Source organism: Macaca thibetana, chromosome 2 (genome assembly GCF_024542745.1).
Source record: "Macaca thibetana thibetana isolate TM-01 chromosome 2, ASM2454274v1, whole genome shotgun sequence".
Classification (NCBI taxonomy): Eukaryota; Metazoa; Chordata; class Mammalia; order Primates; family Cercopithecidae; genus Macaca; species Macaca thibetana.
The window spans coordinates 76,698,957-76,720,717 of NC_065579.1; the positions used below are offsets into that span (position 1 = coordinate 76,698,957).

The 21,761-nt window shown below is 36.8% G+C and overlaps 1 protein-coding gene across 2 annotated transcripts in view; it reads right to left on the reverse strand.

The window, feature by feature from the left end:
• The window catches only part of SPATA16 (spermatogenesis associated 16), a 261,852-nt gene that overhangs the window by 234,205 nt on the left and 5,886 nt on the right, over window positions 1–21,761 (reverse strand). Inside the window, exons 1-2 of one of the 2 annotated variants that reach the window (XM_050778290.1) lie at window positions 5,954–5,996; window positions 2,719–3,357 (exon numbers count right to left, since the gene is read on the reverse strand). In XM_050778290.1, coding sequence (XP_050634247.1) covers window positions 2,719–3,330 — 612 coding nt within the window. In that variant the 5' untranslated portion in view covers window positions 3,331–3,357; window positions 5,954–5,996. Of the gene's footprint in view, window positions 1–2,718; window positions 3,358–5,953; window positions 5,997–21,761 lie in introns of those variants that run through there. The other variant, XM_050778289.1, reaches the window with a different exon arrangement.

The window sequence follows — 21,761 nt, forward strand, 5'->3', positions numbered from 1 at the left end:
AACCTAACCTTAATGTACCCACACTTGCTGCTACATCTATCAAGTGTGATCATTATCATTATGCCTTGGCCTCTATCGTCCATCCTACCTTATTCAAAGCCATTTTAGGACTTAAGGAAAAGGGAGAGATGCCTTAAATGAAATGTGAGAGCACTCACATTTAATAAGGTTAAATTTAGAAGTTAAATTAGGAAAAAAAAAAAGAAAGTCTGAAAAGGCTACAAATCTCTTCCATTCCCAGTAGCTTTGTTTTATTGCGACATTCTAGCTAAGATTTCAAAGTTAACTCCCCAGATAATTAGACAAAAGCTAGGCCAGATGTCTAAGCTAAGTTTTGATTTCAAAATAATTATTTTTGTTAATTATCAGTAACTAGTGTCAGCATCCAAAACTTTCCTTAAAACCCTGGGAGAGAGAAAGAAAACAGGAGAGAGAAAAAAATAGGAAGTAGGGAAGGAGACAGAGAGAAACACAAGCATTATACAGTACAATTATACGGGCGGATCATGAGGTCAGGAGATGGAGACCATCCTGGCTAACCCAGTGAAACCCCGTCTCTACTAAAAAATACAAAAAATTAGCCGGGCGTAGTGGCGGGCGCCTGTAGTCCCAGCTACGCGGGAGGCTGAGGCAGGAGAATGGCGTGAACCCGGGAGGCGGAGCTTGCAGTGAGCTGAGATCCGGCCACTGCACTCCACCTGGGCGACAGAGCAAGACTCCGTCTCAAAAAAAATAAAAAAAGAAAAGGATTAAAAAAACCTGATTCAAATTTTATAATTGTGAGCACTGGATTTTATGGAAAACTGGGTATTTTCTTTCATTTAACGCAGATGTCTTTTGCTTTTACCTAGACTTAATTTGAAGCTTTTACAGTAGCTAAGAAAAGATGCCTTTCTCTTTTCTTGCCAAAATGATTATTTTTCTTTATCTATAAAATTTATACCTTTAACCCTCCCTGCACCAGGAAAATAAATTTCAGCTGAAGATGGCTCTGGCAGAATTGCCTGGGGTTCTTCGTAGAGTCTTTCATTAGCATCCTTTTCGTAGATGGAGGCTGCGGAGCTTTAGCTCAAAAGACTGTTCAAAAGAACAGAGGATTCTTTTGGTGGTTTGTGGATAATACGGACTTTTCAGCATTTATGAGGTAGCTTAGAAGTTTACATAGTGCATCACACTTCCCTTATTTGTGTAGATGACCCTTTATGCGAGCAGAAATATTTATAGATGCATCTATTTGTGTGCTACCTAATTACTTCATATCTACTTAGGTCTGCTTTTGTACTTAGAGCCTTTTTAAATATTTAGGGGCACCCTTTGTCTAATGTCACCTATTAATAATTCATTGTAGTTGTAGTCATTTTAACCTGCAACTAACAATGAAAATAATACTTTACTCTTTACATTTCACCACTTTCACGACAACATCTCACATTTGACTCCTGCTCACTCTCATTGCCCATGGTCAATTACTCTTTTCAGCATTTTTCTTTTCTTCTTTTTTTTTTTTTTGTTTTGAGACAGAGTCTTACTCTGTTGCCCAGCCTGGAGTGCAGTGGTGTAACTATAGCTCACTGCACTCTCGAACTCCTGGGCCGAAGAGATCCTTTCAGCCTCCTGAATAGCTAGGAGTACAGATGTGTGCCACTATGCCTAGCTAATTTTTACATTTTGTGGAGACAGGGTCTCACTATGTTACCCAGGCTGGTCCAGAATTTCTGGCCTCAAGTGATCCTTTCACCTTGGCTTCCCAAAGTGCTGGGACTACAGGTGTGAGTCACCATGCCAGGACTTTATGGCATCTTTATTTAAATGTTTAATGGTTTGTCTTCCTCACAGATGGTTAGAGGGAAGGAACCATGTCTTCATTCATTTCTTTTTAAATATCTCCAGTGCCCAGCAGGCATATATAGTATGCATTGACATGTTTTTTGTAAGATAGTTTTGTAAAATAAAATACTACATATGCACTCATCAATATAACAAGACCAATGGTGCATACACTTCGGTCCTTCTATAGGTACAGTATGTCATGAGCTAGTATAATTTTCCTACTACCTATTTTGTGTTTTAGTAGTGATTCTGAAGTTTATTTTAGTCCATGGGCTATTTTTTTATGCCGAGATAGTCACAGACTTACCTGTTTACAGATAGGAAGATAATTATGCATAAAGATCACTAAAATGGGGAGGAAAATAAAGTTTGATGGTAAAGTCAAACGGTGTTATTTTGTTTGTAATAAGTATCACATATAAATTATAAGCACATGCTAAAAAGTAAAGATGGTTATGTTTAATCATGAGGATACTACATATCAAAAGCAGACAATTCATATACTCATTAACTGCCTATTTCTAGAGAATCTATATTCTACCCACCACCATTGTACTAAAACTTTATGGCTTTTATAGGTGTACATCTAAATGAAGAAACCAACTGCATTTTTAAAATATATCACCATTCACTTCAGGGTTTGTAAAAAGCATGAAGTGTGCTTTTGGGGTTATTTCTATATATCAAGTGCACACAGGCATATTAATTTGCAGGCATAGCTTATTTATTTGCTTTATGTAAACGGGGAATTGCAAAATCCTGATATCATTAAATATCCTCACCTCATGATCTCTGTTTATTACAGTATGGTCAGAACCCCTCAATGTAATTGCAACTTTCCATTACATAGCTTCCTGTCACCAATCTATATTTTCTTTAATCCCATACCTCAAGTGCTGTTCTGAACTGTCCTGCTGCCAAGGCGTATTTCTTTTGTCTATAGCAAGAGCTGGCATCCTTTAAGGCTACCTGAAGCCATTTGTCAATCTGAGGCAGAAAGCTGAAATTAGGTACACTCAAAGGGTCTACTATTTCAGCAACTCGGCATGTTGGCTGACTCCCAGTAGACATGAAGGACTCTACAAACTCATAGCGAACACCCACTTCATCAATGTAGACCAACTTCATTTCCACATCCATTATGTTCTTTAAGGGGATGTGAGGCAGAGGCATGGTGATTAACTGATTGTCAAGTTCTATTATCTTTGCCTCTTTCTTTCTAGTTGGCTTTTCTTCACCTTCTGCCTTCCGTTTAAAGGCTGCTTTCTCTAAATCATTGCTTTGTTTTTCTTTGATGCTCTTTGTCATTTTTATTCTTTCAAGTGTGATTTCTACCTGTTTACCTCCACAGTTTTTCTTAATCTCTTGTGGCATTTCCAGGATGTTAGGTGGGTGTGCTAAGGTGGACATTTTCTTGCTTGTGTTTATCTTTGGAACAAGCTGATCATGATAGATCCTATTCACTGCATTCTCCAAACTCCTACTGCTTCCTGCATCCATTGATCCTGCCCAAAACTCCTGCAGGGGCTAGAAAAAGGAAAGTAATTAAGGCAATATTTTGAATTCCAGTGGTTTAGACTATAGTCAAATTCATTTTAAACACTATTTTATTCATTATTAGTATTTGTTGCCTTGTAAGTAAAACTGTATTTACATCATCTATTGACTATTTTAATAGAGGAATATATGTGTCAGTCTCAAAACTCACCAAGATAAGAATTTTTTGTAAACACACCTAGACATTGTCTTAAAAAATAATCCTCCATGGCTGAACAACATTGAATGAATACATTAATGGGGTACTCAAACTCATTGAATAGGAAAATTTTATACATAGCCACTGAGACAAGAAAAGCCAAAGTAAATCTATCTCAATATTAATTTCCTCAGAAAGGCAGGTGGTCTAGAACTCAGTATAAAATACATTACTCACCTGAATAATAGACTTGGGAGTCTAAAGAAACCCCAGCTGCTTTCTCTGAAAATCTTCCAAAAAATGTGAGCACAATCTTTCCTAAATTTGTTTCTTTTATTACTAATGAAAATCTCATGTTTAAAAAGCTCATAGACAACTATTGTTCACAACAGGCTTTAAAGAAGAAAAGCATGACCTTCAGCCTTACACAAATGTGAGCCATAGTCTATCTTCAGTCTACCATATTAATATATTTACAGTAATGGTATCAACAATGTACATTATATAAAGAGGAGATATTTTCCTAAAATATTAATGCTCAATATCTATAACTAATAGTCTTTTGATTCCAAGATTCTGCATGTTATGTGCTTCTAGATTTGTTTCAAAAAATCAAATGTTCTAAGATATAATAATTATTTAGTATGGTTGGTTCCTGCCTTTTAGGACTCTTTCTTTTCACCTATCACATTCTATTCTGGAAACAACTTTGTGGAGTAAATAGGAACAGGGACCACATTTTGCAAAGAAACTAAGGGATAGAGGGATTAAGTTCCTTCTCCAAGGTCACATTGGTTGGTCATTAGCAAAACCTACCCATTCAGACTGTTATTACCTTCGTAGGACTGCCACTCGCTAACCCCTAGCCTGGGATACTTCCTCTGTAACATGATGTTCTTTAGTATAGCTAATAGACATAGATTGGACCACAAAGATAGGAGAAAAATGCGAGAAAGAAGGGCTGCATATAATAAGATAACAATGAGATAAAAGCTAACACTTGTGCTTTTATTGTCAAGGTCAGTGTCCGACTCAAGATAAAAATCATGAGTCACTTCTCAAAACTTACTAATGTTGTTGATTATTTTCATTTGTTTGTTTGGAAGACAGTAGTTTGCCAAAAAAGACTCTTAAAACCAAACACCGCATGTTCTCACTCATAAGTGGGAGTTGAACAATGAGAACACGTGAACACAGGGAGGGGAACATCACCTACTGGGGCCTGTCGGGAGGTCGGGGGAAAGGGGAGGGAGAGCATTAGGACAAATACCTAATGCATGGGGGGCTTAAAACCTAGATGATGGGTTGATAGCTGCAGCAAACCACCATGGTACATGTATACCTATGTAACAAACCTGCACGTTCTGCACATGTATCCCAGAACTTAAACAAATAAACAAACAAAGAGCATCCTGAACTGTGACCCATTAGATTTTTAAGTAAAGGAAGACCCATAACTGTTCCTATGGCTCTAACCTTTGAAGTACTTTCCCCTTCTGTATCATTGGACACATATGTCATCAGAAAAGGTTTACGGTCATACATGGACATATCAAAGGATCTACCTTGATGGTCTTTGTTATCTCATAAGAATGATTGAATTCCAATAATTCTAATAATAGCTATCTTGTTTATTAATTTGTAAAAGCTAAGTCCTAGAATATTTCCCCAATGATTCATAATGACACAGTAGAGTTGTGTTTCTATAGGATAAAACATCTAAGTTTGAAATTTTTACCAGCCGGTGTTATGTTTAGTATTGAAGATCAGCATGACTGTGAATCACAAGCCCCACCAACAGCTTCACTTTGGGCAAGACCCTGTTTCCTTTTCATCTCTTAGAAACATTGCTGGTCAGGCGCGGTGGCTCATGCCTGTAATCCCAGCATTTTGGGAGGCCGAGGCGGGCAGATCATCTGAGGTCAAGAGTTCGAAACCAGCCTGACCAACACGGTGAAACCCTGTCTTTACTAAAAATACAAAATTAGCCGGGCATGGTGGCACATACCTGTAGTCCCAACTACTCGGGAGGCTGAAGCAGGAGAATCACTTGAACCCGGGAGACGGAGGTTGCAGTGCGTCGAGATCGTGCCATTGCACTCCAGCCTGGACAACAAGAGTGAAACTCCGTCTCAAAAAAAAAAAAAAAAAAAAAAAAAAGGAGAAAGACATTGCTGGCATCCAACATCTTTTGGACTGCTAATGTGGCTACTCAGAGTAGCAAGGGGAAAACGGTCTTGGCCATCTCTTTATCTTTTGTTTGCTCTTGTGCCACGTCTACATATGATTTGGATTGAGTAAAAATAAACTTTAGTCCTTCAGTTAAGATCTCTGTTGAATGAACACTCCCAGATATGCATCTATACCATTAAGTTTCTTTTGGTAGCAGAGATGCTGTTCTTGAAACTTGTTTAAAGCTCAAAATACCTGGTTTTAAGGGTTTCTGGTTCATTTTAATTTCCACAGTAGGTTGTTAAAAATATAAACAGGAAACATTGGTTTGTGAGCTGTTCTAACATTTTCATGATGCCTCCCCCAGGTATCTTATCTATTGAAATTCTCTCTACTTCAAGCACTAGAGGCTAAAATGTACCAGAATATCTGTAGTTGGTTGTCATTAGTAACATTTTTAGCATCTACAGCAGCATTACCTATCTCTGCTGTATTTATTTCACATATAAATGCATATAACACATATAAATGCTTAAAATTATCTTTATAGCCATTTCTTCTAAAGAATAATTGTTCTCTCTCTCTGCCTCCCTCTCTCCATTTCCCTCCTTCCCGTGCTCATTTCCTTTGCCTATTTTCCTCCAAACTCCTCCCACTCCAATTCTCTTCCCAGATGTCCCTCACCCCAAGCCTTTTTCTTTCTGCAAGAAGGAAGGTTTTATTGTTTTTAAGAAATAAGATTTTGAGTACTTCTGCATTAGTCTTTAAACGGCTCTATAGAAATCATCATTTTGGTCTTCAGTGCATTTTTATACAAGAAAAAATAACAGGGGGAAAAAGTATATAAGGTGTACCTAGAGCACTCGGAATAAATATGTAAGCAAATGTTTACCTTTCAGACATCTGAAAGATCAATTATTCCCTATATATATATAAGAAACTAATTCAGGTTCCCTCCCAAATTCAGAATAAATACCTGAATGTCTGAAAGTGTCATAAATGCACAGGATGAAAAAGCATGGCCAAATCCAACCATTATTTTTCAGGGCTGGTTGAAAATCAGATGACTTTATTTCAGCCTGTGGTTTTTTTTTTTTTTTTTTTTTTGAGACAGAGTCTCACTCTGTCGCCCAGGCTGGAGTGCAGTGGTGTGATCTCGGCTCACTGCAAGCTCCGCCTCCCAGGTTCACACCATTCTCCTGCCTCAGCCTCCCGAGTAGCTGGGGCTATGGGTGCCCGCCACCACACCCAGCGAATTATTTTGTATTTTTAGTGGAGGTGGGGTTTCACCGTGTTTTTTTGTTTGTTTGTTTGTTTATAAAAATTGTCACACATGCACAGAAGAGTTTTGGAACTGCTGCTATGGCTTTTTAAAAAATTATAAAACTCTATTTAAATAATCTGGAATTTGAGGCCTTTTACCACCTCACTCAATGTGTGTTTTCAACCTTATTTAGCACTCCTCCTATAAACTACTCTGAAGTCAAGCTGAACATCTTGTTAATTCCAAAAGATGTTCATTTTCAGTCTGTCAACTAAGAATTCCCCAACTTCCTATTCCCACCTCATTCTACCTGACCAAACCTACCAAGGAGTTATCCATTTTTACCTCCTCTGAATAATACCAATGGCATTTATAGCACTTATTTTTTATTTTTTATGTCGCAGTTATTCCTGAATGATTTTTTCTTCCAATAAGCTCCCTAAAAGCAGAAATATACTTTACTCTTCTTGACATTAGTTCAGTGCTTTGCATAGAGTAGGTATTCAATAGATGTTGATCAATATGAATGCTGTGAATCAACAGCTAATTTACACATTCTTATTTAAGAGAAACAAAATTGGATTTTTTTTTAAAAGGTACAGACTATAACTTTGAAAAAGTTGTTTCTGAGAAATATTTCTGGATTTATTTTTTGTTTTAAATTTCATCTTGGGTAAAGTACATTTTCTTCTTTGATAGTTCAAGTGAATCATGTACCAACTAGATTTAAACTATCAACCTCTTCACTTTTTTTTAGTAGTCAAGTTGATTAACATGACATTAGTCAGTGTTTCTGAGACACTGAGCTACACTTTAACCATTACTTCAATAAAAATAATTTCAGAGAAAACCATTAGACAATCATTATGTATGTCATAGAAGTATTTGTTGATAACATTCTGTAAAAATGCTCATTCTTTAATTTAGAAGACAGCACTATAAAATTGATTGCCTCATAGAAATATGCCTTTAAAAAGTCTTTAGCAAATATTGACATGAAACATGGGAACAATCTCCAAGGTTTTATAATAAATACAAGTACAAGAAACAAAGAGAAGTTAATGTTCAATCATTTCCAGTGGGTAACCATTTTAAATGTATTCAGTGGATTTTCAACACATTTATTTTTTTTTTCTTCAAATATTTCATCAAGTGTTCTGTTCTGTGTGGGAGTTTCTATTGCTTCATAGATTTAATCAGTGGTTTACATGGCTATTAGTACCACAGCTTATTTATTAAATTTTTGATTGAAATAGGCAGCTCAAACATGGGTAATTCAGCAAAAGAGAATCCTTAAAAATGTGCTCTCTGAAACATTCGACATCACAGTTGCTATGGTTTTCTTTCTTAAAAAAAAAAAGATCTAATTTTAACTTGCTGTTAAATGTAACCAGTGAGACATTATGAGAAAAAAACACCTTGTTAGTCTACCAGTTCTTTTAAATGTTTTAAAAAACACACTACAAAATATTACTTCAATCCAATAATCATTTATTGAGCACCTACTATGAGCAAGGTGCTGTGCTAGGTAATATGAGGGGCACCAACGATGACTGAGACAAGGGTCTTGGCATTGTAGTGCTCATAGCTAGGAGTGGAGGTGGAGGATGAAAAGAGGAGATGTTGTTTATTAGACTGTGAACTGCTGGAGAGGCAGAAATGTATCACAATCCTTTTTCTATATTGATGTGTAGTTTCTTCAGAGCCTGGAACATAACAGACCCTTAATGTACGTTTGTTGTTAGAATGAATGTGTGGCTGAGTTACCATATTCTACATTATATGGTAGCAATAATAGACATATTTCTGTAGGAACATGGGACTGATGCAGTTTCAAGATATTTGGGAAAGCTTTTTAGAAGAGGAACAAGTGTCCTTATGCAAGTAGTTGCTCTTCTCTTTTATCTGAGAACCTTCAAGAAATGGTACGTTATTATTAGAAGGTAGAGGGAAATTTACCTTACAATGTTTTTTAAGAAATGCAAAACAAAACAAACCATCCAGTGTTATATTCATAATAATAATAACCAACAGGTACTCTCAGTTTATGAAGTGGTCTTGCTGGATTAACCCATTTGTTTCTCACAACTACTCTTTTGCATAAATATTTTTAGCCATATTTTCATAATAAAGAAACCAAGAGGTTAAACAACTTGAAAGACATTACCAGGACAGTTTACCAAACCTGACTTGAACCCAGCGTGTCAAATTCCATGCTTTTTAGATAATAGGATAATATAGTCCTCTGCATTGTACCCTCAGTTGATTGGGGTTTGTACTTTCCTTACATTAAAAGTTTTTTTTTTTAACTTAATAACGAGATATTTGACTTTACCGCTGTTTTACTGGGTGGGACTCCCTCTAAAATGATAACAAAACAAACTAGCAATTTAAAAGTTAACTTGAATATGTGAACCAAATTTGTTAAGAAAGGTATTAGAGTTTTTTTTTTTTTTTTTGAAACAGAGTTTCACTATTGTCACCGAGGCTGGACTGCAATGGCGTGATCTCAGCTCACTGCAACCTCTGCCTCCCAGGTTCAAGTGATTCTCCTGCCTCAACCTCCCGAGTATCTGGGATTACAGGCCCCAACCACCATGCCCAGCTAATTTTTGTTTTTTTAATAGATATGGGATTTCGCCCTGTTGGCCCGGCTGATCTTGAACTCCTGACCTCAGGTGATCCACCCACCTCAGCCTTCCAAAGTGCTGGGATTACAGATGTGAGCCACCACGCCCAGGCTGGTATTCGATTTTTAGTATTTTTAAAGATCTGTAGCTGTGAATGTAATTATGGCCCTGCTATATTGTAGCCATCATTAGATTCAGGAAAAAAACAATGTGGACATAAAACTTGTACATGAATAGATTCCAGGGATTCAAATTTAAAATTGCCAAGCCATTTGCTGATCACTAAACCATCAAATGAGGAAAATGGCCTCAAAGCAACTATACTTCTTTGTATCTCAAACACTGTGAACATTTGTCATGTTGGATCAGAGGGAGCTTTAGAAGGGAGATTTTATCATGATATTAAGTAGTGGAAAGAGCATTTGGTTGGGAACTGCAAGAAAGGTTTAAATTCTCTTTTATTATTTATTATTTGCATGTTTTAGGACAAATAATACAACCTCCCTAAACTTTCTTTCCCTTCTCTGGAAATTGGGAATGATCAGATACATGAGAATCATGTGAGAATCAAATGAGATGATCTATGGAAGAGAAGTTGCACTTAGTAAGAGAAGAGGTTTAGTAATTCCACAAGCAGCTCCTTGAATGAAAATGCCTTGGCTCTTTCCAAGGTTAATTCCTTTTGTTTGGATCCTGTCCCTCCATCCTCTCAGTGACTTTGCTGCTGCAATTGTTATCTTTCCATACCACCTTTTCTTCTGTTATTGGACTGATCCTGTTGATGCCTGTGCTGATGTAGCAGCCCTTTTAAGAAAAACAACAACAAAAAACTCCCTTGACTTTCATATTGCCAAATTCCGTGGTCACCCCTAGACTCATATCTGCCAGATCTCGTAACAGCAGTCTTCACAGTTGACACTCTCTGTTTAATGGAATACTTTCTTCTCACTTTGTATGACACCATCGTCTTCCAGTTTTCCAATTACGTCACTCACCACTCATTCTCAGTATCCTAGATTGGCTCTTACTTTTCTCTTCCACTAAGAGCCCACCTGGAGCCCCTTCTTTTCTCCAGCTACATTCTCTCCTCAGGTGATTTTGTCCAGTTCTATGGTTTCAAATACCATCACACACACCTAACTACCCGTGTTACACCTCTAGTCCTTATATCATCCTAAAACATCAAAATTGTGTACTCCACTGTCTATGTCACATCTCTGCTTGGATTATCTAATATACATCTTAAATAATCTAATACAGCTTAACAATACCAAATATACATCTTAACAATACCAAAACAGATCTCTTAATTCTCATTCCCTAAAATTGTCCCTGTCTCAGTCTTCCCATCCCAGTCCATGCCAACCACATCCCCCCAATTGGCCAAGATAGAGCTTTACAAGTTATCCTTTATTCCTCTCTATCACTTAATCCCTATCCTACAGTCCATCATTTGGTCCTGTTGACTCTCTTTCCAAGGTCTGCCTCTTTCCATATGTATGATCAATACCCTCCTCCAGGGCCCATGATCTCCTCTCTAGATTATTACAGTTGCTCCTCACACAGCAACTCAAGTCATCCTTTTAAATGAAAATCAGCTCCCACCTCATTCTTACTAAGACCTTTTAATGGCTGCCCGTAACACCTAGAATAGAATACAGTCTCTGATGCCTCTGCCTCCTTTGAAAACTCATCACATATCTTTCCCCCTTGGTCTACTATGTTCCAGCCACCTGGCATTCCTTCTGTTCTGCTAATTTGACAAGTTCATTCCCAACTCAGAACCTTTGCACTGGTTTGGCCAGAATATTCTTTCCACTGTGATTTTTATGTTATTCAGATCATAGCTTAAATATTTGTTTGCAAAGAAGCCTTCTCTGATGAACTAGAGTAATCAGCCCTACCAAGGTGTGTAGGTATTTTAAGTCTCTCCATGCCACTCATCATAGTGGTGTTTACTTGTCTGCATTTCATTCATATTTATATTCCCCCACCAGAATGTGAGAGACTGCACTTTGTGTACTTAGTTCACTGCTATATACTCAGAATGTGCTCAACACGCAATAAGTATTTGTTGACTGGAAAAATTGATGATGGTATCTTATTATACAATTAATGAAACGTTCAAAAGTATCTTTTTGTTTTTGTTATCACATCACTTTACAAAAGCTGAAAATTAGGCAGTCACCTAAATGTAAGTTAGATTTTTACAAATTGGCTTCAAAATGGAAAGCTTCTCTAGGCACTGTAGCATCCTGACTCTTTCTTTTTTCTTATTTTTGTGGTTTGTTACTCTAAGTCAACAATATTTATGATGTATCTACCCTGGTCTTTTTTATTTTAGTCTTTGTTAGGGAGTAAATACTTTCTCTTATTCTTTGTTGACGTACAGCATGGCTTATTCAGAACCAGAACCTTCAGAAAAATCAGTCTCTTTTTTGGAGAAATGATAATTGTACAACTTGCTATCCTTATAAGTGTGGTCCATGAGGACTCAATTGTATTTCTTTGAAATACTTAACACAATTTGTAAAAACAATAACTCATTTGCTGTGGCAGGAATATGGAAGTAGAGGAAGTAATGTTTCAGTGTACTTTAGAGACCTTTGGCTACGTTTCTTCTTGAAACATAAATGCAATCAGCTTGCCAAATTCATGAGCATCCTGAGACAAAGTTCAAATCTGGTTCTCTTTCTTTGCAAACACTGCTCTGTCTTCCTGTAAAAGTGATCCAAGTTTCTATCTACATAAGAGGGTGGATAGATGTGCAAAGAAAAAGTAATTTCATTTAACTTTGGTCAACTCTTTAATTCTTTTTAGAAAGTTCTTTATTCTTAGACTTTCACATTTGGTTTCTTAAACTATAACTCATATTGTAGAAGTATAGAGATGAAGAATCTTTCAAAATCCTCTAGTCTCTTTATTTTGCAGATGAAGAAATAGAGCCTTAGGCAGGTGAAATGACCTGTTTATGGTCTCATAACAAATCAGTGCTTTTAACCACATTTTGCAGCTCTTTCAGAATTCTCTCTACCTTACTCCACTGCCTCCCACTACAATACACAAGGTAAATTGTTGTCACAATTTCCCAATGAAGAAACATGTTGGACAGTTCAGTGCTTTGTTTGCAGATATCCGCAAAATTAATGGACAGTAACTATGAAGATTTCTTGTTTTGAACCACCTTTCAATTTAGTTAATTGCTCTGAAACATGTTTTAAAGTTAAAGCTACTGAGAGGTGGGAAGTGCATCTTTTAAAAAATTCACAAGTTTTTATTTAAACCAATTTTAAGTTTACAGAAAAGTTGTACGAATATCAAGAACTCAAAATTGTGCTTTACCAATTTTAAACCTCCTGGTCACATTTATAATTCTCTTTTCCTAATGTGTGTGCATGTGTGTGTGTGTGTGTGTGTGTGCATGCATGTGTGTGTGTGCACATGCAGAAATGTATAAAACATAAAACGTTTGTATTATTTTTGCTAAGCTGTTTGAAAGTAAGTTGTGTACATCAAGCCTCATTATCCCTTAAATGTTCAGTGCACATTTCCTAAGACTGAGGATATTTCATTACTGTAACATAATACAGTTATCAAATCCAGGATGTTAACACTGATATGATACTATTGTCTAATCTACAGTCCCTATCCCTATTTTGTCTATTTTGTCAGGTGTCTCAATAATGTCCTGTTAGGACTTTTTTTTTTTTCCTACGGAATAATGTATTGTATGTAGTTGTCACATCTCTTTAGTCTCTTTTACTCTGGAATAGTTCTTTTTTCAGCTTTTTTCTATCTTCCTTGACATAGTCAATTTTGAAGAGTACAAACCAGCTATTTTACAGAATCTACCTCAATTTGGATTTTTCTGATACTTCCTCATGATTAGATTCAGGTTAAGTGGCCTCAGCCAGAATACTACAGAATGAATGTGTGTGTTTCTCAGGGTATCACATTTGGAGGCATACAACGTCCACTTACTTTTCTTTGGTGATGTCAATTTTGATCACCTGGTCAAGATGTTATCTAGTTTTTCCAGAGTACAGTTATAGATTTTTCCTCATGTAACTTACATGCAATCTGTAGGAAGACACTTTGAGACCACGCAATTTCCTGCTTCCTCATCAAACTTTTCTCCCTCAATTTAGCATCCACTGATGATTCTTGTCTGAACCAATTTAAACTATGACGACTGTAAAATGGTGATTTTTTCCTTTCCTAACTCATGACATCATAAGAGTACTCAGATGGAGGGCTGGTCATCGTCAAAGTACAAATATTTTTAAATATAAAAATAAATTTTTAGCGCTGGAAGGGAATCACAGGGCAAATATGTTCTAACATCTTTAACGATGAGGGCTAGAGAGGGGGCACATCCCTATTTAGTGGCAATGGCAGGACTGAAGTTAGTTTACAGGCTCTGGTTCTAGGCTCCATTATATCCATCCATAAAGTAAATAAAAATTTATTTGTTAAAGACGTAATGTCCTCAGCAGTTAGAAGCACAAACTCATGGCATAAAGTAGGCAGAATAAAGGTGGATCAAACGGTGGTGACTTTAAATATCCCTTTTTTTCTTAAGAATTTATTAATTAATTCAAACATTCATTTATGATTTACTAAGCAACAACTCTGTCATGACCTGTGTCAGTACTGGGATGCCTGTACTCACAAGAAGTTCATAGTTTAGTGGGTGATACTACTTTAGCATGCATCAGAATTCCCTGAAACCTTCTAGGTTCCAGGCCCCACAGATTTTGATTCAGTATGTCTGGGGTAATTCATAGGAATTTGAATGTTTAGTAGGCAGAAGAGGGCTGTATTGAAAACACCAGAGGTTCACATCATGCAAATGGTTATGGTATATGCTCCATCTCCTACCTTTCCTACTCCAACTCCCACCACTTGAATTGAAAAGAATTAGTTAAAAACAATACTGTCATAAAATGAATTTTAAAAATGTTTAACAAGGGTCAGATATTATAATTACTTTCTTGCTTCTTTTGAAATACTAAATGCTAGAGCAAGTTTTCCCAGAAAATTATTTTTTTTGGTAACGCTACTTTTCTCATGACATAAGCATATTCATGATTAGCTTACTCCAGGGGATACTGATATTGGTGGTCTGGTGAATCATGTTGGCCCCAGGTCAATGCATTCAGATGCTTTATTTTGCTCAGGTAACACTGGTACCTGGGCTTGCACGGATGAAGCAGTCTGACAGAAAGACAGAAGCTGCATTAGCTGTTGATGCTAAGGAAACACTTTAAGGTCTAAATGGCTACTCTCTTGAAAAATAAGTTTATAAGAATGAATTATTGGTAGACATTCACTCATCCATTTAGTCAACAAACTCTTGTTGAGTTCCTGCTAGGTAAAAATACAGGGCTAATTCCTGGGGAATTACAAAGATAAATAAAATAGACTGTGCTTCGTAGGAACTCAGGAGCAAGAGATCAGAGATGCTATCTATCTTTCTTGGGAGGATGTTCCAAACTCAAGAACCAAAGTAGCATGGAAGACAGGACATGAATTTTGGATTTGGAGAGATGTAAGTTCAAATCCTAACTCTGTCTTTTCTTTGCTGAAGAAACTTTCAGCAAGTTACTTATTTTTTATGTATCTTGGTTTCCTTATCCAAACAACATGAATACTAACTAATTCCTCATAGAGATGATTGAAAGATTGACAAAATAACATGTGTTAAGAACTAATGCATCATCTGGTCCACAATCAGTTCTCTACAGAGGACAGTTCCTATGGTGTTAAATATTGTGCTCTCTATATATTCTACTGCATGTGCAGACTTCTATGTATTCACTGTATATATATATATATATATATAATATTTATACATAAAACATACTAATAATGTTTAATTATTGGTGCCTTGTTTTACATTGTGAAACTGTTTATACATAAACACTCACCTGTATAATTTTTCTTAAAAATACTAAGTTGGCAATTAATATTTACATGAAAATTGAGTCAAGACATTTGTTCCCTGAGGATTTTGCATCCTGAAGAATAGTCTGTACAACTGGGGAACACCTATCACAAACAGGGGTGGCTGACACACCTTCCAGTGTTATCATACACCAAGCAAATAACGCATGATCCACTGGAATGGGTACACAATGGGTAATGAACGAATAGTATTTTCCATTACCTCACAAATAGAACCTGAGGCGTGAAGATGAGACTGCTCCTTAATTATTTTCTGCGGAGGTTGAATTGAATGTTTATTTTCATCTTAGATCATTACATATCACTGTAAAGTGTCTTTTGGAGTGGAATGGAGACAGGTAAAGATGAACATAGAAATCCTATAATTGGCCAGGTGCAGTAGCTCACGCCTGTAATCCCAGCACTTTGGGAGGTCGAGGCTGCAGATCATGAGGTTAAGAGATCAAGACCATCCTGTCCAACGTGGTGAAACCTCATCTCTACTAAAAATACAAAAATTAGCTGGGTGTGGTGGTGTGTGCCTGTCGTCTCAGCTACTTGGTAGGCTGAGGCAGGAGAATCACTTGAACCTGAGAGTCAGAGGTTGCAGTGAGCCGAGATTGGGCTACTGAACTCGTCTGGTGACAGAGTGAGACTCCGTCTAAAAAAAAAAATTCTATAATCCCTAAACATCTTGTATAATACAGCTTTCACCATTGTCATTTTTTTTATAATAGATTACAGTGCATTTTAACTTAAACCCTACACTGTCCTTCCTTTTACAAGTTGCAGAATAAACGCTCATTTTTAACACTTGAGAAACTGTTGGTTGAGATTTTTCCATATGATTTGCCTGAGGATAAATAGCACAATGTTGATGGCACTTATTACAGAACCTAGTAAAGACAGATAGTAAAAAATGATCTGTTTATCTACATATGCTATCAAGCCACTTCCTGTCATAAACAGTTGAGCCAAAAGTGGGGCTCACCTAATTCTTTGCAAGATTCTTGCTTTGATAGTATACTAAAGATAATATAATTATAAAATGCTTTCAAATGTAACCATTTGGAATTTGTATATACTCATTCTAGGCAAAAAATAATAATAATTTCTTACTTGTATGGTGTTTTAGTACAATTATTTGAATATTTCCTCTGAATCCTTTTCTAGGGTAAGTAATGATACTTATTTTGTGGAAATGCATTTGTCTGTGAGAAAAATTAACTTCGGAATTAAGACAGAGGAATTATCAAAATAGTTTAGAAATATAATTTTTTACTTTTTCAATCATGTTCAATTACATTTAATGACGATTTACAGGTTTAAGGAGTATAGAAATATTTGAAGACTGATTGCATATTAATCATCCACTAATATTTCCCCAGTTGATCTCAGCCAAAGAAAACCGTAAAGCCAAAGAACTGCTTGGAAAAAAGTATTTTGATTTGTGCAAAACTTTAAAACAAAGACATACTTTAAAATTTACTATTTTAACAAGCGGAACCTAACAAAATACATCATTCAAACAGTTACACATTATACTCTGCTTATGAGTGGGATGGAGTAGTAGATCAGAATTTCTGTTGAAAACTAATAGAAAAGCAGAAGAAAAGACCAAATCATTTGTTTGAATATAGCTGAGAAGGCTATGGAGAGGGTACAACTCCCTCATCAAAGTGAGCTGACTTTGACAGGGCATCTTCTGGGGGCATCTGCTAATTGTAGGCATGGGGAAGAGTGTGAGCATCTCAGCATTTCACTGAAGAAGAGTCATTGGTGGGTAATGTTGAAACCTGTATAGCTTTGGGCAAATATGTGGGGAGCCTCAAGCACAGAGCTCTTTTAGCACTCAGAAAAGAATGCCAATTTCTGGGCATACATGGGGCAGGATGGCAAAGTGGAAAGCCTCTGAAAGGAAGATAAATTTTTTGCAGTCTTACAAGACAGGGACCCACGGGAGAAAGGGCTTTGGAGAAACACCACACTTTCAGCTGAAACTCTTGAGAACCAGGGTAGACCAGAGGTAGACTTTTTTGAGAGTTGCAACTCAGCCTCAATATGAAACAGTCCCTGATTAAATTAAGATAAAGTGCCATGTTATCTGCCTAGTGAAAGGAAGGATACATCCATTATGGCGGAAGATACATTATCGGGATTTTCTATAATTTTCTACACACACTCTTCAGCACTTAATGGAAAATCATTAAGTATGCAAAAATAAAACATCTCAAGATAACAGTAGTAAAACCAAATGAAAAAGTAGACACTAGAAACCTACCCATGGCAGATCAAGCTATTAGAGCTAGGCAAGGAATTTTAAAACAACTCTAATTAATATATTTATGACAAGAGAGTGAGAAATGATAAAGAACTTTACCAGAGTATTAGACTCTATAAAAAGAATAACAAATTCTAGAGTTGAGAAATATACTATCGGAAATGTACTCATTAGATGGATTAAATAACACATCAGATACAGCAGAAGACAGATTTAGTAAACTCAAGAAACAGCAATAGAATATATCTAAATTTAAGCAGAAAAGTAAAATAACAAAAAATATTATTTAAATAACCTTTTGAGACACGTGAAACATAGTGAAAAGGTCTTAACAGAGTATAGTTGGAGCCCTAGAAGGAACACAGAGAATGAAGCAAAAGCAAAAGAGAATTCCAGGAGGAATTGAAGAGTAATAGTAAAAGTAAATGTGTGAGAATATACACATAGAAGTAAATATTGACTGCTGTTACGTGACTGCATAAGACAATAATAGAAAAATCTCTACAGGATTTAAAACCTAGGCAGAACTAAAAAGAATGACAACAATGATGCAAAAGATGGGAGAAGGTAAATAGAGTTAAAGTATTCTAATGTTATAAAATTATTAGGAGTTTGGTAAAAATAATTATTTGTGTTAGATTGGAAGAAGTCAGGGATTCATGTTGTAATTTCTAAGGTAAAATCTGGGAAATATGAAATATAAACTAATATATAATTAACAAATTAACATAAAAAATAAAATATTTTTGAATTAACCCCCAAAAGGTGAGAAATAAAGGGGACCAAATAAAAAACAGATAGCAATGTGGTAGACATAAACCAAAATCTGTCAGCAATTACTTCAGATTTAATAGAACTAAATATTCTAATTTGGAGACCAAGATTGTCTCCCCGGAAAAAATTACTAACCCTGGCCGGGTGCAGTGGCTCACACCTGTAATCTCAGCACCTTGGGAGGCTGAGGCGGGTGGATCACTTGAGGTCAGGAGGTTGAAACCAGACTGGCCAGTATGGCGAAATCCCCTCTCTACTAAAACTACAAAAATTAGCCAAGCATAGTGGTGTATGCCTATAACCCCAGCTACTCGGGAGGCTGAGGTAGGAGAATCTCTTGAAGCCCGGAGGCGGAGGCTGCAGTGAGCCAAGATCACATCAGTGCACTCCAGCCTGGGTGACAGAGTGAGATTCTGTCTCAAAAAAAAAAAAAAAAAAAAAGAATTACTAACCCCAACTCTATAGTGCTTAGGAAAGATACACCTTAATTATGAGAACACAGAGAAGTTGAAAATGAAACCATGAAGAAAGATACAGCATGCAAACGTCAACCAACATAAGGGACGGCTAACTAATAATCAAAGTGGACTTTATGGAAAGAAGCATTACTAGAAATACAGAAGGTATGTTAGTTATTAATTTATTGTTCCTCAGCTCCAAACCTACCCATCACTCTGTATTGTGATACTGGAACTGAAATCTGCAGATAACATTTTTATTTTTCCAGCTGGTTGAAAGTTAGGCTCTGCCAACAGAGGGTACTGGAGAAACACTGCAAAGCTGAAAGAGGAAGAAGGGACATTTCCTTCTTGGAATTTTCTGTTTCTGCCAAAATGCTTCTGTTTGTAGGGGTCTAGGCAGCCTTTACAGATGAGGTGGTGGCCTGCAGAGTCAGTGCATTCTTTTGTCACCACAGCCATGTTGCTTTCCTAGTTCTGAGACAAGCAAACCCTATCTCAGTGACTTCCCCCGGCCACACTGTCTCCTCAGAGATCTGAATCTTAGCCTTGCAGGATCTCCTCTGAGCTCCCAAGTTACTTACTTGTTTATGTCCCCTCATCCCTAAGGATGCGACAGGGAACTATACAAGGAGAAGATGGAACAATTTAAATCTGTCTTCAGTGAATAACACGGCTTTTAAGTACATAAAATATAAAAATTGATGAATAAAAGGAGAAATTGACAAATCTCCAATTGCAGTGGGAAATTGTAACATACCTCTGTCAATGGCTGATGGAATTTCAGACAAAAAAATACAGAAAGGAAAAAGGAAAGAAAACTTTCAAGAACATAGGAGATCTGTGTAACATAAGCCACAAACTTGACTTAATAAACAGATGTCAAATCCTGCAACAAAGAACATCAGAATGTACATTCTTTTCAAGTGCACCTGAAACTTTTACCAAAATTGACCATAGCTCACTCATAAGTCAAGCCACAACAAATTTCACATTTTATATGGAAATAAAAAGGGCCAAGAATAGCCATGTTAATCTTGAAGAAGAACAAAGCTGACAGACTTGTCCAGATATCGAGAATTACTATAAATAAAGCTATAATAAGGAAGGCAGCATGGCTTTGATGCAAGGATAAATTACACCACCTAAAAAGAAGAAAAAGTCCAGTAGTAGACCTACATATAAATGTTCATTTAATTTATGACAAGAGTTACCCTGGCATGCAATGGGGGTGCTGTGGCTTAAGCATGTCCCCTAAAAGTTCATGTGTTGGAAGCCTGATTTTCACCTTGATGCAGCAGTGTGGGGAGGTGAGGTCTAGTGGGAGGTGTCTGAGTCATGAATAGATTAATGCTGAGTGAGCGAGGGAGTAAGTTCTTGCGATCCCAGCTACTCAGGAGGCTGAGGCAGGAGAATCACTTGAACCCGGGAGGTGGAGGTTGCAATGAGCTAAGACTGGACCATTGCACTCTGGCCTGGGTGACAGAGCAAGACTCGGCCTCAAAAAAAAAAAAAAAAAAAAAAAAAGCCATTGTAAAGCAAGTCTGCCTCTCATGTTTGGTCTTCCTTTTGCATGTCTGCTTCCTCTTTGCTTCTTTGCCACGTGGTAATGCAGCATGAGTTCCTCACCAGAAACAGCAGATGCTGGTGCCATGTTTCCTGGACTTTTCAGCCTCCAGAATTGTAAGCAAAATAAACTTCTTTTTAAAATAAATTACCCAGTCTCAGGTATTCTTTTATAGCAACAGAAAACAGAATAAGTCAAAAACTAGAATGATGGCTTCTTAAATAAATGGTGCTGGCCTAAATCTAATGCAGCAAATAAATTTTGCTACCTATCTTACATAATGCACAAAAATCAATTCCAAATGCATTGCAAAAGTAAATGTTAAAAAAAACAACATTAATGCTTTTAAAAGAAAATGGATGATTTTATGACTTGGATAGGCAAGGATTTCTTGAACAGAACATAAAAATAATAAATTGGATTACATTATATGTAATAATTTTTGTTCATCAAAACAAAACACATCTTTAAAAATGAAATGACAATTCATGGAATAAAAGAAAATATCTGTAGTACATATATTTGATGTGGGCTTGTATCCAGAATCCATAAAGGACTTCTTTTTTTTTTGAGACGGAGTCTCGCTGTGTGGCCCAGGCTGGAGTGCAGTGGCGCAATCTCGGCTCACTGCAAGCTCGGCCTCCCGGGTTCACGCCATTCTCCCGCCTCAGCCTCTGAGTAGCTGGGACTACAGGTGCGCACCACCACGCCCGGCTAATTTTTTGTATTTTTAGTAGAGAGGGGGTTTCACCATGTTAGCCAGGAAGGTCTCGATCTCCTGACCTTGTGATCTGCCCACCTCGGCCTCCCAAAGTGCTGGGATTACAGGCTTGAGCCACCGCGCCCGGCCCCATAAAGGACTTCTATGAAAGAAGACAGAAGAAAAAGACCCAGTAGAGAAATGGGCTAAACATTTTAATAGACATACCACAAAAGATGATCTCCAAATGGTCAGTAAACTCATGAAAGAGTTATTAACTCTCATTAGTCATCAATGGAATGCAAAGTGAAACCACAGGTTGATACCACAACAAATTCACCAGAAGGCTAAAATTAAGAAGACAGACAATACCTAGTATTGGCAAGTACATGGCATAAGTGGATCTTTTACACAAAGCAGATATAAATGTAAGATGGTACAAC